Below are 21892 nucleotides of genomic sequence, written 5' to 3'. Positions count from 1 at the left end.
AGAAGGAAGGAAGGAAGGAAGGCAGGAAGGAAGGAAGGAAGGAAGGAAGGAAGGAAGGAAGGAAGGAAGGAAGGAAGGAAGGAAGGAAAGGAAGGAGGGAGGTTCCTCCCAGACTAACAGTACCTCTTGGTTTTGGCTGGCAGCATTTCTTCAGGACAAAACTGATGTTGTCTGTTTTCAGGATCTGCTTTTTAAGATGGTCCATCAGGTCCTTGAGGGAGGGGAACACTCGGTCTGAGCCGTGTAGAGAGTATCTCCCCTTCTTCACTTCAATCTGGAAATTCTTGTACTGTTTCTGGCTCGTCAGCATCTGCTATGAGGACAATGATAACGGGGTGTGAATATCAGGCTGTGCTCAAAGGGAGCTGGGGGAGAGCTCTCGGGGGACAGACATCCCCAGATCCTAGCCTAGCACCTGGCATGTAATAACTACCTGATCTCCCATCTCCTTGCCTTTGCACTGTCTGTGCCTCACACCTGCCATGCTTTCTCTCCTCATCTCTGAATCCCTGTTTCTTCGAGGCTTGGCTCCAACCCCATCTTCTTTCTGCAGGAGCTTCCCTGCCGTCCCCCGCAGCTGTTCATGCCCTCCCCTCTCTGGCCACCTTCCATCTGCTTGGTGTATGCCTTGTCTACACCACTATGTGTCCATTTTGTGTAGGGAGACTGTCAGCCCCTGAGGACGGGGGCTGTTTCGGCTCTGGCTTTGTATCTCGGCCCTTCGGACAGAGCCCGGCACACGGAACATCCCTAATCTAGGCTTTCTGGATGGCCGAATGCTGGCTGAACTCGATGGAATGGAACTGAAGGATTCTTTGGGGCTCCAGAGCCGGGACCTCCCTGGTGCAGCAGCCAGTGGGGAGAAAAGGCTCTTCTAATACGAGCCTGACCGTGCTCTGGGTCTCGTCTCACAGTCGGTCTCAGTAAGACCCCAAAGCCAGACCGGCCGTCACGGATTAATGGCTTTCATGTAACCCTAAAATCTCCTCCACAGAGTGATGGCCGGAGAGAACTGGGCACGGCCAGGCCAAGCGTCCTTCCCGAAGAGAGCAGACGTGAAGAGCCCAGAGAGGACGCTGATAAGAGGGAACAAGCCGAGGTCCCGAGGTCCTGGCTCTGGAGTTTCCGAGCTTTGGAATCTTGGGGTAACCTCAGGTTTTGTCATCTATAAAATGGGCACCCGCAAAACTCACATTACCAACCATTTTGAGGTTCAAACGAGATCATGTAAATAGTGTTTCGTGAGCCACAAAGCCCAGCAGACATGCCCGTGGCTGTTCTTATTACACTAAAAGTACTTTTCGTAATGATCTCACTTGATTCCCATAACCCCCCTGTGAGACGAGGACGACAAGTATTTATTATCCTGGGGAGTGGCATGGGCCGATGGAGGAAGCAGACTAGAGTCCGAGGACCTGGGTTCAAATCTCATTGCTAAAGCTTATGACTCGTGTGACTTTGGACATTTAAGCACCACGGACCTCAGTTTCCTCATCTGTAAAATGAGACAGTTGTACCACATGGTCTCTGAAGCCCCTCCCAGCTCTAGATCCATGATCCCTGCTCTCCTGAAGAGGAAACAGATTAAAATATTTAAATCTTAAAAAAAAAGGAGGAAACGGAGGCTGAGCAGACTTACATGACCTGCCCAGAGCTCCCGAGGTAGCGTGTCAGAGGTGAGACCGAGCCTCGGGCTGTGTCGAGGCACCCGTTACACCTGCTAAGGTAGGAGGGAAAGTCCTCCCGACACGGGCACCAGAACTGCCCTCCTGAAGCCACTCTCCCCCGGTTTCCTTTTCTCGGGTGATCTGGCTCTCTCGGGCCTGGGCCGCTGCTTTCCTTCCTCGTGTCACCCTCCTGGTCTCTGGGGTCCTGATGCCTCGGCCCAGCCAGCTCATCCTTTTCTAAACTGAGATCGTTACTTGGCCTAGAAAAGGGTTTCCAGTTCACTGAGCCCTTAACAGGTAGAACTCGCCATAGATTCCATTTATGGTCGGGGTCCAAAAGGTTCTGAGCCCCAGGATCTCTGGGTTGGATGGATCCTCCAAAGACCTCAAACAGGCCCAAACAGGTCCTGAGCAGAAGCCCATCTGCAGCATCCTGAGAAAGCCATCGTCTGCTCAGAGACCCTTGGGGGAGAGAGCCACCCCCTCCACCCATTGCCACATCCTTTTCGCAAAGGGTTTTGGGATGCCTGTTTTTTACAGCACAATCATTTCTAGAAATTGGATCCTAGACTTTGAATGGAAAGGAACCTCAGAGACCACCTAGTCTAACTCTCTCCTTTTATCGATGGGGAAACTGAGGCACAGAGAGGGGAAAGGCCACCTGCCTGCCTCCGATTTATAGGCTTTTCCTAGCACCAAGCTGAAATATGTCTCCCTAGAACTTCCCCCCCCCCCATCCTCCCACAAGATCCCTCTGGCCAGGTCACTGGGCACTGGACAGTGGAGACCAGCTCTCAGAAACAACTCGGCTTCTGTCCCTCGCACTCGACTCCCGTCTTCCATGGGAGAACCAGGTGCCCCAGACCCGGCTCCAACAGAAGCCCCACCCTGGTCTCCCCAACCCTCCCCAAGCCAAGCCCACCGAGAGAAGCCAAAGGCTGGCCTGACCTCAGATCTCTCGAAGCAGGTCACGGTCATGAGGATGTTGTCAAAGTCTGTGCAGCTCCACCTGAGGACGTACATGCCCTCCTCACTTCCTTCTTGTCTCAGCTTGTTGATGGCGTACTCGGTGCTGAAGGAAAGAAAAGGGGATCCAACGCTGAGCCGAGGCGGGCCATCGGGCCGCCGGACCCCCCGACCTCCCCCTGACACCGACCAGGGCTCCCCAGCCCTTCTCTTCTTCCCCGGTGCCTCTGGGTCGTCGTTTGCTCCTTAAACACTTTAGTTCAATGGATGCCTTTGTTTTTGATCACATCGATCTCAATCACACACACACACACACACACACACACACACACACACACACACACCTGCCTTCTCTTGGAACAGAGACATGAAAAGAAAAAGCCAGTTCATCAGAATGGACAGACACATGGAGCACCGCTCACAGCACATACAACAAGCTTCCCCCAATGGTCTTCAAAAGAAGGAAAAAAGGGAGCTTCCTCGTGTCTTCTGCGAGGTCCAGCGTGGCGGGTCCCATCCCCGTCAGAGTATTATTCTTGTTCATTTGAAACCAGGCAGCAGGAGGGACCTAGAAACGGAGGGCTTCGTCCATCGGGCAATGGCCGAAGCCATCGTGGTAAATGATGGTGACGGAGGACTTCAGAAAAAGCTGAACGGAGGCAGAGCGAAAGAAGCAGAACCAGGAGGAGGCGGACCCGGTGACAGCAGAACTGGGCGGTGATCGCCCCGGAACGCCTTGGCACTCCCAGCAAGACAACGAGCCGGTTCTGAAGCGTTTCAGACAAAGAAGGCTCCCTCCGTGCCTCGGGGAGGGAACTGCTGGCATTGGGGTGCAGATGGAAGCAGAGGGTTCCCCCTTTAGTTTATTCGGCTTTTATTGGGGAGGTTTTGTTTTAGCGGAGTGTCTTCTCACAGAGCCCAACATGGAAAGATGTTCTGAATGATCACACGTGTATGATCCAGATCAAGTTCTTTACCATCTCAGGGAGAAGCAACGGATGAGGAGGGAGGCAAAGCCTTCGGCTCTTATGATCTCAGAGAGGGTGCGCTGAAAATTGTTCTTTCATGTAGTTAGGAAAATAAAATATTAAAAAAGAAAAATAAATGGAAATCGGAAGTGAATGGAGTTGCTCAAACTCTCCCAGGCACAGTTGGGATTAGAACTCTAACCCTTGATTCCAACGTTAAATGACTTGCCCAAGGTCACACAAACAGTATGTGTCAGGGGTGAGACTTGAACCCAGGGTATCCTGATTCTAAAGTCAGTTTTTGATTTACTATATCACACTCCTTTACAAAAAATAACATGTGGAGGGAGGGAGGAAGAGAATGTGCCTGAAAGGTGGAAGACTTACCAAAGCCTGAAGGATCTTCCCTTGTAGCCCTACAAGGATGTGCTCCTATCAGCTCACAAAGGCAGGTGGTTAGATTTTCAGTGTGAGCATTTATACCTCAAAAATAGGCACACGTCACAAATGGGAGCTAGATTTATTGTTTGTTTTTTTAATGTCTAGCCTGGTGATTCCCAAAGTGGGCACCACCGCCCCCTGGTGGGTGCTGCAGCGATCCAGGGGAGCGGTGATGGCCACACTTTTTTGTATTACATTCTATTCTGAGTTCAATAAATAGTTTCCTAATTTCCAGGGGGCACTAAGTAATATTTTTTCTGGAAAGGGGGCGGGAGGCCAAAAAAGTCTGGGAACCCCCGGGCTAGACTTAAGGAAATGATGGGGAAAGGGTTAATAATATAGATTAAAAGGAAAAGCGTGTTGCGTGTATATATTTTTTGTTTCGTTGTTAAATATTTACCAGCATACCATTGCTCGTAAGACACAGATGATGTGAGCTGACGAGAGAAGTTTATCCTTGTTTAGTCATTTCAGTCGCGTCCAACGCTTTGTGACCTCATTTGGGATGTTCTTAACAAAGGTCATGGAGTGGTTTGACATTTGCTTCTTCAGCTCATTTGACAGATAAGGAAACTGAGGCAAACGGGATTCAGTGATTCCTCTGAGGTCAACTAGCTCCGAAGTGTCTGATGTCAGATTTGAACTCTGGAAGACGCGCCTTCCTGCTCTAGGTCGGGTGCTCTACCCACTGCCCCAGCTAGCAGCCCAAGAGAAGTTCAAACTCTTCTTTCTTTGCCAAGAAATCTCCAAATGGGGTCACGGAGAGTCAGACATTACTGAACAACAGCACCATTTCGGTTTAGTCTTTGCCTCAGTGGTTGCTTATCCCTCTCGTGGTCTTTACTTTTTCCATTTATAAAGGATCAATCAACTGAATCCCTAAATCTTGAAGCTCTGAATCTCAAAATGGATCCTTCTCGTGTTGCACTTAGAGATCCTGGTAGAAACATGGGAGTGGCCACCCGTGAGCCCTTCTTCCCATCTGGTGAGATTTTTGCTACTCCCTGCAGGATATCTGGAGGTGGTCCTATGGGGAGCCCAAAGGGGCTGGCCTGGTGCCGTGTGCCCACGGGAAAGCCAGTGGCCTTCTCGGTGCCCAGGTCTTCTTGTTGGTAAAATAAGCACAAATTAGATGAGGCGTGGGCTCCCTTCCAAATCTAAATTCCAATGTGCAAAACTACACCAATGCATCGTCAGCACAGAGGGAGTGGGAATAGAGAGAGTGCTGGACAAGGGAGTAAGGACGCCTGGGTTTAAATCCTGCCCGTCCCGTTTCCTGCCAATCATCACCCAGGCTTGAAACTTGGGTTCACCTGGACTCTTCACTACCAGTCAGCTGCCAAATCCTTTCTTGCCCTTGCTTTCCTTTCTTCACATGGCCGCCAGTCTAGATCAGGCCCTCATCGCCTATCTCTAGCAAGACACCCCATCTTTGTGCCTCTCCCCACTCCCAGCCATCCTTCCTCCATCCTTCCTCCGCCTGCCAAAGGGCAGACAAGGCTACTCCTCTGCTCAGTAAGCTCCTTCTTAATAGGCTTTTTAATAATGCCAGAAAGAACTATAAACCCTTCTGCTGGCCATTCAAAGCCCTTCGCAATGGCCCCTCATTTTCCACACCCGTGACACGGACTCAGCGGCCTCTGCAGGCTTTTCCAGCTCTGGTCTCTGGCCAGCGGAGCTTCACGTCACAGCCTGTGATGAAGAAACAAGTTCATATTCTCTACCCTTGGAGGGCGGCTGGCCGGAGGCTGTCCTCACCATGTTCCTCCAAGCTCAGCCGCGGGACCGAAGGCCGGGAGCTGGAGAGACGCGGCAGCCCATTGAGTCCAATTCCCTCATCTATAAACGAGGAAACGGACCTAAAAAGGAGTAAAGCGATGCAGCCACCAATGAACATTGGAGCCGGGTTCAAGACCGAGACGTCGCGACTCCCAAGTTCCACGTTCGGCCCCTGCACCAGGCGCCCACTTTACAGATCGGGAAAGGAAAGTCTAGAAGGAGCTCACAGAGCTGCTCACCTTCGCACAGCCTCGTACGTGTGGAGGCCAGACCTTGGACCCGAGGCCTTCGACTCCATGACTAGCGTTTATCCAACGCTGCCAGGGTGCCAGACACGGAACTGGATCCCTCAGTCTCACATAACAGAAGCAGAACTAACTCAACATGCTACCCTCATACATGCACACGTTAACCTACACACGTGTACACAAGCACACCTCTACATACACACAGGCACGCATCTCCCACTGCTAGAGAATCATCCAAGTCAAAATGGCCCGCAGGGCACATCCCCGGAGCCCCGGCTCCTTCTCTTCCCATTAAAGGCAGCTCAACAGGCAATTGGACCAACCAGATCGGACCGTGGCAGCCATTCTCGATGTTGTGCACGATCAGCGGAGGGGCGACGTCCGTGCAGAGGTAATGATGGGCGTCTGCCGTGAGCCGGAAGTACCCGTCCACCAGAGACACGAAGGACAGGGCTTCCTCGTGGGAAGACAGGCTCAGCTCCTGCAAGGAAACGAGAGAAGCAGAGATCCACCGGTCAGCTCTGCACATGGCAGCCCACGAAAAGCTTTCAGAGCTTCTTCCTGGGAGAAGAAATCAGAACTAGGTGGGAACGGGCTGAGGCACGTCTCGTCCCTGTCGGCCTGCCCGCGGCTGGAAGGCTCCCAAAGACACTTTTACTGAAGCCACAGCAAATGAGCCTCCCTTCCTCCATCCATCCATCCATCCATCCCTCCATCCATCCATCCATCCATCCATCCATCCCTCCCTCCATCCCTCCATCCCTCCATCTATCCATCCCTCCATCCCTCCCTCCATCCCTCCATCCATCCCTCCATCCATCCATCCCTCCATCCCTCCATCCATCTGGTGGATGGGTACTTCCGGCCCTGCAGCGTGGAGAGGAGGCTCAGAGAAATTGGGCTCCGTGTCTGAACAAGTCGGGCCTCTTGTGGCTTAAGCACCGGTTTTAGGCATTCACTCTATTGCTGCCAATAATATTAGTCCTACAGACGGCACTTTCACATCTCTCTGTGTGCCATTTGGTCCTCCCAAGAGGCTACTGAGGTGGTGGCTCTCGAGTCCATCTCACAGATGAGGAAATGGCCCTGAGGACCCCGGAATGAATGTGTAGCTCAGGCAGAACTGGCATCCAGGGCTCCCGAGCCCTGACCAGCTGGAGGCCAGAGGAGCTCACCTTTGCATGATACTTTGAGGTCTGCAAAAGGCTTCCCTTACAACAATGCTATGGAAAAAATTGTTCAGTCGTGTCTGATTCTTTGTGACACCACGGGGGGTTTTCCTGGCAAAGATACTGGAGCAGTTTGCCATTCCCTTCTCCAGCTCATTTTACCAAAGAGGAAACGGAGGCAGAGTGAAGTGACTTGCCCAAGGTCACACAGCCAGTAAGCGTCTGCGGCTAGATTTGAACTCAGGAAAATGAATCTTCCTGATTCCAGGTCCTACGCTCTATTCTCTGTGCCACCCGTAGATGAGGAAACTGAGGCAAGATTCTGAAAAGGGCTTCACCCCACTGCCCGAGGGCTCCGTGACACAAAAATGCTGCTCTAAGATGCTAAGAGGAACCCTTGCTCAGGGAGCCTTAAAGGTGGTGGAGGGAGTTTCCTCCTCTGAGATAGACGCTGCATCCCCCAACTAAATCCATCTCCAGGCTTCACCCCCTGGACCCCAAATACACATATTTCAGCATGTACACTCTGTCTCTCTGTCAAAACAGAAGCCCCTACAGAGCAGGGATTGCGCCACTCCTCGCACCTGTATCGCCATCCCGTGAAACAAGGCTGAATAAATCCTTGTTGGTTGACTGATGGACAGACACAGGTTTGGGACTCGCTGAAATCCTACAAACATCCCAGTGAGGCACGGACAGGAGGTGGCGCGGCCCTGGTCCGAGGGCAAAGGAGGGCGAGAGAGAGCAGAAGTGTTCCTTGGTGTGAAGCTGGCCTTGCCCTCTCAGAAAGCCTCGGGGCAAAGATTCTGCCTGAGAAAAAGGTCTGGCAGTGCCCTGGCTGGCTCTGTGGGCACAGCGACGTGCGGCCAACGGAGCTTTCCAACCAACCATTGAGTGCGTCTTTGCAAACACACGTGTGCCCGCTTGCTCCCAGTCTCTGGGAAAGAATGCTGATCGTTCTTTTCCTACCACACTTACTCTGGGGAGAAGGGCCGGAAGGCTAATCCTATGCATTGGATTATACTGGTTTATTCCTCCAAAGAGCTGCCGTAAAGACTGGGTTCATGAGAAAGCGATGAGCAGAGAAACAAAATGGTAGCCTGCTCAGCTGCCAAATGGCCATGCCTTGTTGGCCAATGGAACGGAATGGGTAGATGTGAGGAGTCCTGGGGGTGGACGTGCCAAAGCCTTAGCCTCCCACATCACATTCACGGCCTCTCAGAACTGGGAGAGATCTCAAAGCCCATCGAGTCCAACAGAGCCCCTCGACAGCATGCCTGATGAGTGGTCATCTGGCGTCCAGGGAGGGGGAACCCACCACCTCCGTTTGGGAACTTCTCCCTGACATCAAATCGAAATGTGTCCATTTGCTGTTTCTCCCCACTATTCCTGGTTCTTCCCTGGGGCCCAACAGAACAAATCAAATCCCATTTTCATGTGTCACCTGTAGAAATAACTGAGAATAAGCTAGCAGGCTCCCTGAATCTTCCGGCTTTGTTAGCTACCACTTGTGAGGACGTTGGACAAGCCACTTTAGGCCTCAGTCTTCTCCTCTGTAAAACGGGGGAATTGGACTGAATGGCCACAGAGGTCTTTTTCAGCTCTAAGTCTGCTTTTTAAATAAAATGAAGTTTTATTTTCAGGTCCAAATGTTCTTCCTCCCACCTCCTTCCCCGATCTATGAAAGCAAGAAAAAGACGACCAGCATGTAGAGTCACGCAAAACGTTCCTACACCGCCCGTGCGCTCTCCCTCGCGTCTCCCTCGGCCCCTGTCTGGAATGGAGGTGGGGAGATTGTCTCACCCCTGTCGAGGGTCCTCCGGAACTGGGGCTGATCACTGTGTGGACCAGAGTTCCAAAGTCTTTCTAAGGTGTTATTTTTTTTTTGAATTATATTTTATTTTCCAAGCCTCTGATCTTAGAAACTTCTCCCAGTTAAGGACAGGCTCATCTCTGTGGAGAGGACCTGGTTTGTCTGTTTTTCTGCTTCCCTCTGAAATCCTGCTGCCAGCCCAGTGCGGGGCATGCAGTAGGCGCTTCATAAATGTTTATTGACTGACTTTTCGCTTTTCCAAGTGAATTTTGTTATTATATTTTGTTCAATAAAATCCTGTTTTGGTCATTTCATTGGGGTGGCATGGAATGAGGAAGCGAGTTTAGAGCTGCCCTCGAGGTTCCTTCGGCTGGTTTCCATATGGCACGGGCTGAAAGGCCTTCTTTCCCCCTTGACGCTGACCTCTGCCCCACGCAATCAACCAAGAAGCATTTACTGAGGCCCCGCGAGCTGCCCAACATGGTGTAAAGAACAAGGGATGGGAAGACACAATCCAGGAAGTCTCTGCCCTTGGGGAGCTCCCACTGTATGTGGGGGAACCACGTGCAGCTATACATAGGGATAAACCCCCCAGATCTATGCAAGACACTAGTGAGCATGGCTTGGAATCCCCAGAATCCTCTTCTCTCTCCCCTTCCCTTCTCTTTCCTGATCTCTCCTCTGCCTCACGGTCTGTCCTTTTTTTTTTTAAATCTCAAGCAAATCCTGAGTTACAGGAAAGGGAAGGGACCCCCGAGGCCATTCAGATGGGGACGGAGGGGCCGAGAAACATAAATGCTTCATGAAGCCCCTCCTCTGTCCAAGACACAATCCCAGGCACTGGGAATAAAGGCAACAATCAGGCTTTTCCATCAAAAAGCTCAGAGAACCCAACAGAGAGACCGAAGTTAATACAAAGTCATAGGAAGGCATTTCAAGAGGGGGAAGCCCTGGCCATGAGGGGGATCACAAAAGGTCTTCTGTTGGAGGCGCTTCAATAGGATTCAAGGATGGCAAAAGGCACCAGAATGCAGAGGGCATTCCTGGCTGGAGGGACAGAGGTGGGAGATGGCATGCGAGACACACTAACAGAGGACAGAAAGGAACACAGATGAGTGAAGGGCAGCAATTTGAAATGAAAATAGAAAGGTAGGAGCAGCTAGGTGGCTCAGCAAAGAGAATGCCAGGCTTGGGGGGTGGGTCCCACATTCCTCTCTGGCCTCAAGTGCTTTCTAATTGTGTGACCCTGGACAAGTCACTTAACCCCAATGGCTTAGCCCTTACTGCTCTTCTGCCTTGGAATTGATGCTTAGTATCTATTAAGAAGAGAAAGGTTAAAAAGAAGGTATTGAACTAAATTTAATCTCCCCCATGTTGTTTTCCAAATTTCCCAGCAGTTTTTGTCAAATAGCAAATTTTTGTCCCAAAAGCTGGGATCTTTGTGTTTATCATACACTGTCTTGCTGAGATCATTTACCCCAAGTCTATTCCACTGATCCTCCCTTCTGTCTCTTAGCCAGTACCATATTGTTTTGGTGACTGCTGCTTTATAGTATAGTTTGATATCTGGTACTACTAGGCCCCCTTCCTTCACATTTTTTTTCATTATTTCCCTGTTTTAGATCAACATCTCACACCCTACACCAAGATAAATTCAGAATGGGTGAATGACTTGAATATAAAGAGGGAAACTATAAATAAGTTAAGTGAACACAGAATAGTATACTTGTCAGATCTCTGGGAAAGGAAAGAATTTAAAACTAAGCAAGAGTTAGAGAAAATTACAAAATGTAAAATAAATGATTTTGATTATATCAAACTAAAAAGGTTTTGTACAAACAAAAACAATGCAGCCAAAAACAGAAGGGAAAGAACAAACTGGGAAAAAATCTTTATAACAAAAAACTCTGACAGGGGTCTAATTACTCAAATATACCAGGAGTTAAATCAATTGTACAAAAAATCAAGTCATTCTCCAATCGATAAATGGGCAAGGGACATGAATAGGCAATTTTCAGATAAAAAAATCAAAACTATCAATAAGCACATGAGAAAGTGTTCTAAATCTCTAATAATTAGAGAAATGCAAATCAAATTCTGAGGTACCACCTCACACCTAGCAGATTGGTTAAACTGACAGCAGGGGAGAGTAATGAATGTTGGAGGGGATGTGGCAAAATTGGGACATTGATGCATTGCTGGTGGAGTTGTGAACTGATCCAACCATTCTGGGTGGCAATTTGGAACTATGCCCCAAAGCTCTAAAAGGCTGCCTGCCCTTTGATCCAGCCATACCACTGCTGGGTTTGTACCCCAAAGAGATCATAGGGAAAAAGACATGTATAAAAAATATTTATAGCCACACTCTTTGTGGTGGCAAAAAACTGTAAAAAGAGGGGATGCCCTTCAATTGGAGAGTGGCTGAACAAATTGTGGTATCTGCTGGTAATGGAATACTATTGTACTCAAAGGAATAATAAACTGGAGGAATTCCATGTGAACTGGAAAAACCTCTAGGAATTGATGCAGAGTGAAAGGAGTAGAACCAGGAGAACATTGTACATAGAAACTGATACACTGTGGTAAAAATCGAATGTAATGGGCTTCTGTACTAGCAGCAATGCAATGATCCAAGACAATTCTGAGGGATTTATGGAAAAGACGCTACCCACATTCAGAGGAAGAACTACAGGAGTGGAAACACAGAAGAAAAACAACTGCTTGAACACATGGGTTGATGCAGACACGATTTGGATGTAGACTCTTAATGACCACCCTAGAACAATTATCAATAATATGGAAACAGGTCTTGAATTGATGAAACAGGAAGAAACAAGTGGAAATTCGTGTCAGTTACTGGGGGGTGGGGGTGGAGGTAGAGAGAACAAGAACATGAATCATGTAACCATGGAAAAATTTTTTTTCTAAAAAATAAAAAGAAATCCAAAAAAAAGAAGAAGAAGAAAGAGGAGAAAGGCAGGGGGAAGGCAGAATGGGGAGAGTCTTCATGCCAGGTTGAGGACATTGTCCTCTAAAGGTACAAGCTCCTTCCCTCCCCCCATGAGCACTGCTGACAGCTTTGAGGACAGAGAGGAGGAAGAGCAAACTGGCTGACATACCATCTTCTTGTTATCCTGCTTGTTAATGCTGACCATAGATTCCTTGATGACAACATGAGTGATTTCAGGAAAGTAGGAGAAGTTGTTCCACTCCTCTTGGGTTTTGTTTTTCTCATCATCTTTCCTGTGCTTGCCATCCTGTTTCTTCCTCTTTAGTTTATTTTTCTCCTTCTCAACAGGAACCACCTAAAAGACAAATGAAGATCCCCTTCGATGAGGTGGGCCCTGCCTCCCCTTTGGGAAACCAAGAACCATCTCTAATAAAGCAAGGACTGCTCTGTGTCTGATGGGCTTTGGCTAAGCCTGGGGCAGGGAAGCCATCTGCTTGGTAGGACAGAACTGGGTCTTCAAAAGGCCAAATGAGGACCTCGGCAGAGGGTCAGAAGAATCTTTATTGCTGGATAGAACCTCTGAAATCTATCAACAGAGATGGATGACATCAACTCCAAATCCTTTATAAATATACATACATATATACATATAGCTCTGAGCACTGGAAGGAGCCCTAGAGAGACATCACTGGCTCCAACCAACCACCAATCCCTGACCATTTGATCATCCAGCCTTGACTTGAATATCTGAATAAGCTTTTTTGACTGTCATATCAAAATCTCCTTGTCTTTGTTTCTCTCTCTCTCTCTCTCTCTCTTCCCCCTACATACACACCCACACCCACACATGTGTGTGTGTGTGTGTGTGTACAGGTGTATATACATGTGCACACATCATATATAATATATAGAAGCTAGAAAAAGAGAGGAAGAGCTAGCTATTTATAGTGATACAATATACATTTCTCCAAAATGTTATATTTAATTATATATGTACATAATATTCAATTGGCTAGAGAGCTTGCAATATCACTCCCCCTGGATGTCCGAGCCCCACTTTTGACAATTAATAATTATGTGACTGTGACAGGTCACTTAGCATCTCTGAGAAGAAGCCAATCCACAAGGGTGAAGGGAATTTAGTCATTCAGGGGTTCTCTCTATCAATAACTACACAGGACCTGCCCCAGTCCATGCTCCAAGCCTTTCTCAATGGGTAAGACCTGCCACATGTTGTGCTCCATTAGCAAGGCTTTTGAGTTGCTTGATTGTCTTTTGAGCAAGGGCAATAGTACCTCTAAACCCATGAGAAGACATCAGAGGAGGACTCTGGTAGAGAACACATACCCACACCCACACCACCCATGCCACCATCATCCTCATCCTCATCACCATCACCATCATCATCATCACCATGACCATCACCATCATTACCATTATCATCACCACCTCCACACCATCATCCTCATCATCACCATCATCATCATCACCATCATCATCATCACCATCATCATCATTAACATTATCATCACCACCACCACCATCATCCTCATCACCACCATCATCATCCTCATCCTCATCCTCCTCATCCTCATCATCCTTCTCCTCCTCATCATCGAGGGAATTGTCAGTATCTGCCATCTTTTTTTCAATAAATGATAGGTTCAAGCTAAGCATGAACTTGGCCACGCTAAACAAAATCCGCAGATCTAGGCTATTCCATTCTGATCATGCATTCACACTCATACTTACAATTGGTTTTTGCCTCCACTGTATGCCAAGATTGCCGGTCACCATCACTTCGTAGCGTATGACGTCCCCGCAGTCTTTTGAGATGAACTTATTCATTTCATTTTCGGATGAAATCAGCAGGAGGGAAGTCTCAAAAATTTCGGCTCCATAATGTTTGGTGAGAGTCTCCAAGGTGGACAAGTATTTCACCTTCAGGTCATGGGGAGTTACGCTACTGTCACAAATGGTCTTGTTGTTAAATTCCTTAAGGAAATCCTTGAACACATTATTTATTCGCATTCTGGTTAAGAGATTCCTTTGTCTGATGGTCCTGTTCAGGGTTTCTGGAATATATCGCTTGTAACTACAAAAGGAAAATGGAAGAGGAACGAGAAAGAGAAAGAAAGTGGGGGGAAGAGGGAAAGAGAGGAAGAAACAGAAAAGAGAGATGGAGAGGAAGAGGGAGAGAAAGAGCAGAGGTAAGAAATGTGTCTTTAACCAATAGTTAGATGAGCAAAAATTATAACTAGATGGCCATCGTCCAGGAAGCTTGGAACATCATCTACAGTCTCACAGACAAGTCATTACATTCTGTTATTCGTTAAGCAATCTGATCTACATCCGTCTGCTCCTCCTCCTCCTCTGAGGGGGAGGAGGAGCAGGCTAATGGACATCAAACGGTGACCGGTGGGCAATCCATCCATAAGCTGAGCCGTGTCTTGGCCAACTCTTTCAAGTCTTGCCAAATGTCTTATCAGGGACTCCAGAGTCATAAAACCAACTGACCTGTGTGCCTTTGTTGCCTTTTGTTGACTACCCACACCTAATGTGCTAAGCAGCCGCCTTCTGGCGGTACTCAGCTGAGCTTCTGGGCTATGGAAAGGGCACAGAGAAAGTCCGAGGAGCCGAGTTTGAATCCTGCCTCTGCTAGGTCTCAACTTTCTAGTACTGCACACATCACTGAAACTGTTTACCAATTCTTCTTTGGTCCTCTGTTTCCTCATCTGTAAAATGAGGGGGTCAGACTAGATGATTTCTAAGCTTCCTTCCTTCTTTAAAACTAGACTCCTAATATGTTTTCTAAAGGCTCATTATTAACTCACTGAGAAGCAATGCGATGCAATGAGATAGAGAGACCAAAATTTGGAATCAAGAAGGCCTGTGTTCAAGTCCCATTTCTGACACATATAGTCCGTGTGATCCTGGACAAGTCACTTGACTTCCATCTGTCTCAGTTTCCTCATCCATAAAATGGGGAGGATAATAGCACTAACCTCTAGGGTTGTTGTGAGGATCAAATTACTTAATATTTGTAAAGTGCTTTGCAAACCTTAAAGTGCTAGATAAATGCTATTATTATGACAAAATGTCACAGCAAAGCTAGAAGCTAAAAGATGGGCTCCTCATCTCTCTAACAGATATAGCTTTAGAATCATAGGTTTAATGTAGCTTCCAAATCATAGAAGAAACCATCTTTTTAAGCTTAAGGTTTGTAAAACATTTTATATGTATGATCTCATTCACTCCTTCCAGATAGGAAGATGCTATTATTATCCCCATTTTACAGATGAGAAAACTGAGGCTGACTTGCCCAGTGCCACACTGCTACTAAAATTCTGAATCAGAATTTGAACTCAGGTCTTCCTGACTCCAAGCCTGGTGCTCCATCCACAACATCACTTGGCTGCCTTATAAGTTAGTGACTTGCCTAGGGTCACACAATCAATATGGCAAAGCCAAGATCTGAGTGCTCGTCTTCCTGGTTCCCTGTTGAGCACCCTAGTCATTTCCCGATGTCATCTTCATGTGATGTCGACTTTCCCAAGAAGGTTATCAGTCTGGTCAAAGGCTACATTCACCCCTCAAAGGGGGTGCTTCAGGAGTCCATTCAAGAGTGGAAGATCCATTGTGGGTTCACTCCTCTCTTTGTACCTCTGATGTGTGGCCTTTATACCTGAGAGTCGTCTAATAAATGTTTGTTGAATGACCAAATAATGGTATTTTTGCTCTGTCTTCTGTCCTGATCAGAAATTTTGGAAATCACGTCCTCTTTCCCAGCAATGGTGACAATCGTTTTTTGGTCCACTCAGCACTCCCAGAGTGGGGCAGGAATGAAGTCTCTTTTCTCTTTTTTTTGATGCCAAAACTAAATAAAGGAACCGGGGGGAGGGCTCAAGTGACCTACAGTCTGGGGGTGGGATGGACCCAACAAGCTGTCAAGGATTGAGTAAGTGCCTTTCCTCAAACCCAGATCAGGGGCAGCTGGAGACGGGGAGGAGACGTGTTTGGTGCCAGGAAAGTCCTCATGATCACAATACAGCGATTCTCAGCAGGGCCCAATGAATGGAGTCACCGCTTGGAAGGGGAAAGATCTGGAATAGGGAAGTACTTGGGTTGCCGGTGACGACAAACCAGGAACTAAGAGTCTCCAGGCTTTAGTCTCCTCCTCGGTAATAGGAGAGGGGTCAGCGAGGTCAACCTTTAGAGCCTCCAGCTCGCCAACACGTCCATCCTTTGTTCTGGGGATGTTAGGACACAGCTAGGCTAACCATCTGACAACCTGCCAAGGGATGACGTCAATACACCGACAACGCACAAGCTCCTGCCATCTGCCAGGCTTAAATCCCATCCAGAGCAAGTCTTGCCCTGGTTCTTCCATGGATCCTCCATAAAGATCTGCCTCGATCTCTTTTCACATTATATGCCTGGGTTCCAGTATGGCCCGAGACATTTCCTAGCTGGATGACCCTGGGCAAGTCACTTAAGCCCACCCGACTGCCAAGCCCTTACTCCTCTTCTGCCTTGGAACCAACACTTAATATTAATTCTAAGACAGAAGGTAAAAGGTTTTTCAAAAAGAGTCAATTGAGGGGCAGCTGGGGGGCTCAGCGGATAGAGAGCCATGCCTGGAGATGGGAGGTTCTGGGTTCAAATCTGGCCTCAGACACTTCCACACTGTGTGACCCTAGATAAGTCATTTAAGCCCACTTCCCTAGCCCTTACCCTTCTCTTCTGTCTTGGAACCAATACTCAGGATCGATTCTAAGACAGAAGGTAACTGTTGAAAGAAAAAAAAAACACTCCTGGAACACACGCCATCACATGTAATATTAACATGCTAAGAAGGTCTCCTGAGAGACAGGCTCAGCCTCACCTGACGTCCTTGGGCAGGTCCGGGAGTTGTATGCTCTTCATCATGGCGTAGTGCGAGATGGCCAGCACCGCCATCCCCAGACACTCGTTCTCGATCTCGTGCACTTCCTGATCCGTCTTTGGGTCTCGGACAGGAGCCAAGCATTTGACCAAATCATATTGTCCCTTCAGGGAGAGAAAAGGTTCTGTTAAGTAGGAAGTGCATCCATCATCTCATTCAAGGCTCACAACAGGCCTGTGAGGGAGACGCTGTTGTTTTCATCTTACAGAGGCTGAGCCTTTTGCCCAGGGTCACACAGCTAACTGAGAAGCTTAGGATTCGAACTGTGGTCTTCCTGATTCCTGATCTTGCCCTCTTGGCACGGCATCGCCCAACACTAAGATCATGTGCAAACTCTGGTTGCCATTTCAAACCCTTTCCAGACTGGACCCAGCCATCTTCACCTACATGGCTTCCCTTCATGCACTCTGGCCAAGACGGCCCATTGGCTACTCCAGGACACAATTCTATCTCTAATCTCTTCCCTTTGAAAAGGGAAATTAAGGAACTTGCCTGGCATCCCAGTTTGTACACACCTGAAGAAGAACGTGAACCAGGGCTTCCTGACTCCAAGTCTGATGCCCTCCCTACTGCACCATATTTGCTCTCTCTGTGTCTCTCTCCCTCTCCATCTCTCTGTCTCTCCCTCCCTCTCTCCCTTTCTGTCTCTCTCTCTCTCTCTGTGTCTCTCTGTCTGTCTGCCTCTGTCTCTCCTCTCTCTGTTTCTCTCCCCTGTCTGTCTGCCTCTCTCTCTGTCTCTCTTCCTTTCTGTCTCTCTCTATCTCTCTGTCTGTCTGCCTCTGTCTCTCTCCTCTGTCTGTCTGTCTGTCTGTCTCTGCTCAGTCCCCCTCACTCTGCCCACCATGGAGCAGGCACCAAAGACAGCCCTGCTGGCAGACTCATCAGGTCCCCTTGTCAGCCTGACAGCCAAGGAAGGCCCTGAGGAGTCCGACCCCTTCTTACCTCCACAAGCGCATCTTGGGCAATTCCCTTCCATCTAGTCTCGGCTGGACTACATGCTGTGACTTAAACATAACCCACACGGCCCCACCTCAGGGCCTTTGTCCACGGCATTCCCATGAATACCTTCCCTTTGTATCCTGACTCTCGCCTCACTTAAACGCCATTCCCTCTACGTAATGCAGGGGAGAGAACGCTTGACTTAGACTCAGAAGCTCTGTATTTGAATCCTGGCTCTGCCTCTTCCTAGGTGGATGACCCTGGATAGATCATTTAAACTCTCTCTGCCTCAGTTTGCCCACCTACAAAATGGTAAGAATGAGCTAGATGGTATAGAGGTGGCTCAAGGATGGAGCCCTAGGCCTGGAGCTAGGAAGACTTGAGTTCAAATCCAGTCTCAGGCATGCATCCGCTGTGTGACCATGAGCAAGTCACTTACCTATTTGCCTGGGAAGAGCTAGATGGCTCAGTGGATAGAGTGTTGGCCCCAGAGCCAGGAAGTCCTGAATTCAAATCTAGCCTCTGATACTAACCAGCTGAGTGATCCTGGGCAAGTCACTTATCCTCTTCCTCTCCTTAACTGTAAACTAGGAATCATATCGCTCTATCTCAGGGCATTCTTGTGGCTGTAGAGGTGGGAGGGCAGGGAGGAATGGCCAAGAAAGGCTCTTTGGGCTCCGAGCTGAGCCTTGGAAGATGTTGGGGATCCAAGGAGGGAGAGCCAAGGAAGCGCTTCCGAAGGGCTGCAGCCGGAGCCATCGATGGCCTCCTGGGTCTCCCCCTGACCGGCCCAGGACTCCGCACAGAGCAGACACTTAATAAAAATTGGTGCGACCGTCTGGTGGAAGGCAGGACGCCAATGAGTGCCGACAGCCCCGCTGACGCCTGGAAGTCTGCCGCCCACAAGCCCCTTCTCTCTCCAGGGGCCCAGCAGGGGCTTCCTCACACTCTGATAATCACGTCCCGACAATCACTTTTTAAAAAAATCTAAAGCAACTTCTTGGTTTTCTTTGGCAGAAAAAGGTCAGCCACCATTTCCTCGAGCAACCCCAGCCCCCGGGGCCCCACAACTGTTATCTAGGGGCAGCCGGGGGGACTCGAGGGATAGAGAGCCAGCCTAGAGAAAGGAGGTCCTGCTTCACATCTGTCCTCACCTACTTTCTGGCTGTGTGACCTTGGGCAAGTCCCTTAACCCCCTGCCTAGCCCGTACCACTCTTCTGCCTTGGAACCAATATTGAGTATTGATTCCAAGATAAAAGGGAAGGGTTAACCCCCCAAACCTTCACCTGCCACTTCTGCCTAAAATCTACCGGCCACTTCACTCATTGAAGGGCTGCTTAAATGGGCCTCTAATTTGGAGATCAGCTGAGTGACCCTGGACAAGTCCTCATCCTGCTTGCCTCAGTTTCTTCATCTGTAAAATGAGCCACGGAAGAAAACGGCCAACCACTCCAGTATCTTAGCTGTGTGACCCTGCGCAAGTCACCTCACCCTATTTGCCTCAGTTTCCTCGTCTGTAAAATAAGCCCTCCAGTAGCTTTGCCAAGAAAACCCCCAACGGAGTCCCACAGCATCAAACAAGACTGGTAGGGATGCGGCCCCTTCCAGCTCCCGATCTGGGATCCTCTGAAACACGGTTCAGTGCTCGGTGGCTGGTTTCCATTTCTGAATGGAAATGGAAGGGTCTGCTGGGAGCGGCCGATCGGGGTGTTCTCTGAGGGGCCCTTCCCGCCTCTGGTTCCCGCATCATCTCCCCCCACCCCACCCCCAAGGGGATGCTGCTGCTCCTCGAACCCAGGCCCCAGGCAGACGGGCTCGGCAAGAAGAACGGGAGGATGCGCCAGCTGATGCAGGTATTCCCAGCTCCTCAGCAGAACAGAAAAGGAGGCCGAGCAGAAGCTCTACATCGCCCTCCCGCTCGCTCCTACATGACGGAGCTCCCTGGAGACGACCCGCTCCTGCCACTTCTGTCTCGCCCTCCCACAGCCCCGGGTGGCCTCCCAGAGGCTCCCGCTTGAGAGGCCCCTGCCTGAGAGGCTCCCACCTGAGCAAACAGGTACTCCAGCGAGAAGGCGTCGAGCAGGGGCGTCCCGTCCAGGACGCGCCTCCTCTCGTAGCCGTTTTTCTGCTTCTTCGGGGAGTGTCTCCACACTGACTGCTCGTTCTCGTTGGTGCCGTGCCAGTTGGTGAAGTAGAACCTGGAAAGGAAGAAAAGAGCCCGTAATCACTGCGCCGGACTCCGGCTCCAGGACGAAGCTCTCACGAGAGCGAGAACCTGGGAGCCCTCGTGGGGTCTTCGAGGCAGCCTCTGTCGGTTAGGGGTGACACTCACTCACAGCAGTCAAGGCTGACTCTTTGGGGCCCTGTTTGGGGTTTTCTTGGCAGAGACACTGGAAGGGTCTGCTATGTGCTTCTCCAGCTCCTTTTCCAGTTACATTATACAGGGAGACAAACAGAGTCAAGTGACTCGACCAGGGTCACACAGCTAGTAAGTGTTGAAAGTCCAGACTCCAGGGCTGGCACTCTGTCCACTGCACTATCTAGCTAGCTGCCCGAAATGTAAAGCCAGAAAGGACACGGGAGGTGATCTAGTCCAGACCCATCATTTTTCAGAGGAGAAACAGCCCCAGAGAGGTCAGGTTAGTTGTCCAAGAATTCCTGAGAATTAACAAGTGAAAGCCGGGATTGGAACCCAGGTCCTGCGCTTCTTTCCCACTGTACCCCACCGCTCCCTTGGAAGGATGAGCCAAGGGACGGGGACAAAAGAGGCCGAGCAGAAGAAATCTCATTGTTTCATGGGCTATTTTTTTCCACGTCTGTGTTCTGTCCACCCAGTTTCACCAAGCGCACTGTTTAAACGTCTCTGAGACCCCGAGCACAGACCACGCCACACTCTAGTTCTCTGGTCTGCAGTCCAGCTCAGTCTCCACTCTTCAGGCTTCCTTGACCCTCACGTCCAAGCTGTGACCAAGGCTGGTCAATAAACATCTGCAGCAGCCCCCGCCTTAGTGCAGACCTCCATCACCTCCCACCTGCCTCCAGCTCCAGCCCCCACCTGGCCTCCCCACCTCGCACCTCTTGTCGTGCCCATCCACTCGGCTCATAAAAGGACTTTCCTTCCAAAGAGAACTGACCTGTTACTCCCCTGCTCAATAAGCTTCCATGGCTCCCTATGGCCTCCAAGAATAAATAAGAGAACTTTGTGGCACTGAAATCCCTCCTCCCATGGCCCTGACTTAGCTGTCCAGTGAAGTTATGCACCCTTGGTTTCCTTTTGTGATCTCTTCAGGCCAGCCAAACTGCCCTTCCTGCTCTTTCTCCCACCTGAAATCTCCCCTCTGGGCCTTTGCCTGAGAGGTGCCTCCTCACCCTCTCCTCTTGGAATACTTCCTTTCAGTGTTCAGCTCCGATTTCTTGAGCCACCCAGCCCCCACTAAAAATGATGCTGTAGATTATAGAGGCGAGGGTGTGTTTTTATATATACAAATAGGCAAAGCCTCCTATGCTTGCCTCATTCGCACCCAGAGCCCGGCCCATGCCGAGCCCTTAATGAAGGCTGTGTGTGTCTGGGGATGGCAGGTGGGGGAACAGGGAGACAAGACAGCAGGGAAATTGTTTTTAAACGATTCAGAGACGTGACGTGGCTCCTGACCTCAAGAAACGTGTTTCCCTACTGCAGCAGGAAAGGAGGCTGCTATGGGCCCGGCTTCCAGGAGGTGCTAAGAGGAGTGTTTCCGCAGGGGCTCAGCCAAGCCCACATCCTTGTGAGAAGGGATTCCAGCACCGCGGCCAGGTGCCAAAGCGAGCCTCCTCCTCGTCTCTCCCCTCCGTCCCTTTGTCTCCACCCCCACAGCGGGGCCCCCCAGGCTCAGACAGCCCCCCACCCCCACCCCCGTTGTCAGTGGACCCAGAAACGTCCGCGGTCACTCCTCTGCCGAGGTGCCCCTGAGTGCGGGCCCTCCCCAACTCCTGGCCCTTTGTGTGCCCGCCTCGGCCCAGTCCTGGG

At 49.7% G+C, this 21892-nt stretch overlaps 1 protein-coding gene across 1 annotated transcript in view; it reads right to left on the bottom strand.

Moving 5' to 3' along the window:
- The window catches only part of JAK1 (Janus kinase 1), a 56089-nt gene that overhangs the window by 26718 nt on the left and 7479 nt on the right, over nucleotides 1–21892 (bottom strand). Inside the window, exons 3-10 of the mRNA XM_044674766.1 lie at nucleotides 21539–21605; nucleotides 19931–20084; nucleotides 16887–17050; nucleotides 13754–14096; nucleotides 12171–12356; nucleotides 6393–6550; nucleotides 2616–2739; nucleotides 124–313 (exon numbers count right to left, since the gene is read on the bottom strand). Coding sequence (XP_044530701.1) covers nucleotides 124–313; nucleotides 2616–2739; nucleotides 6393–6550; nucleotides 12171–12356; nucleotides 13754–14096; nucleotides 16887–17050; nucleotides 19931–20084; nucleotides 21539–21605 — 1386 coding nt within the window. The remainder of the gene's footprint in view (nucleotides 1–123; nucleotides 314–2615; nucleotides 2740–6392; nucleotides 6551–12170; nucleotides 12357–13753; nucleotides 14097–16886; nucleotides 17051–19930; nucleotides 20085–21538; nucleotides 21606–21892) is intronic.

Source organism: Gracilinanus agilis, chromosome 4, assembly GCF_016433145.1.
Source record: "Gracilinanus agilis isolate LMUSP501 chromosome 4, AgileGrace, whole genome shotgun sequence".
In the NCBI taxonomy this organism is placed as follows: domain Eukaryota; kingdom Metazoa; phylum Chordata; class Mammalia; order Didelphimorphia; family Didelphidae; genus Gracilinanus; species Gracilinanus agilis.
The sequence above is the reverse complement of the archived record's forward strand: the minus strand, read 5'-3'. Positions and strand labels throughout refer to the sequence as shown.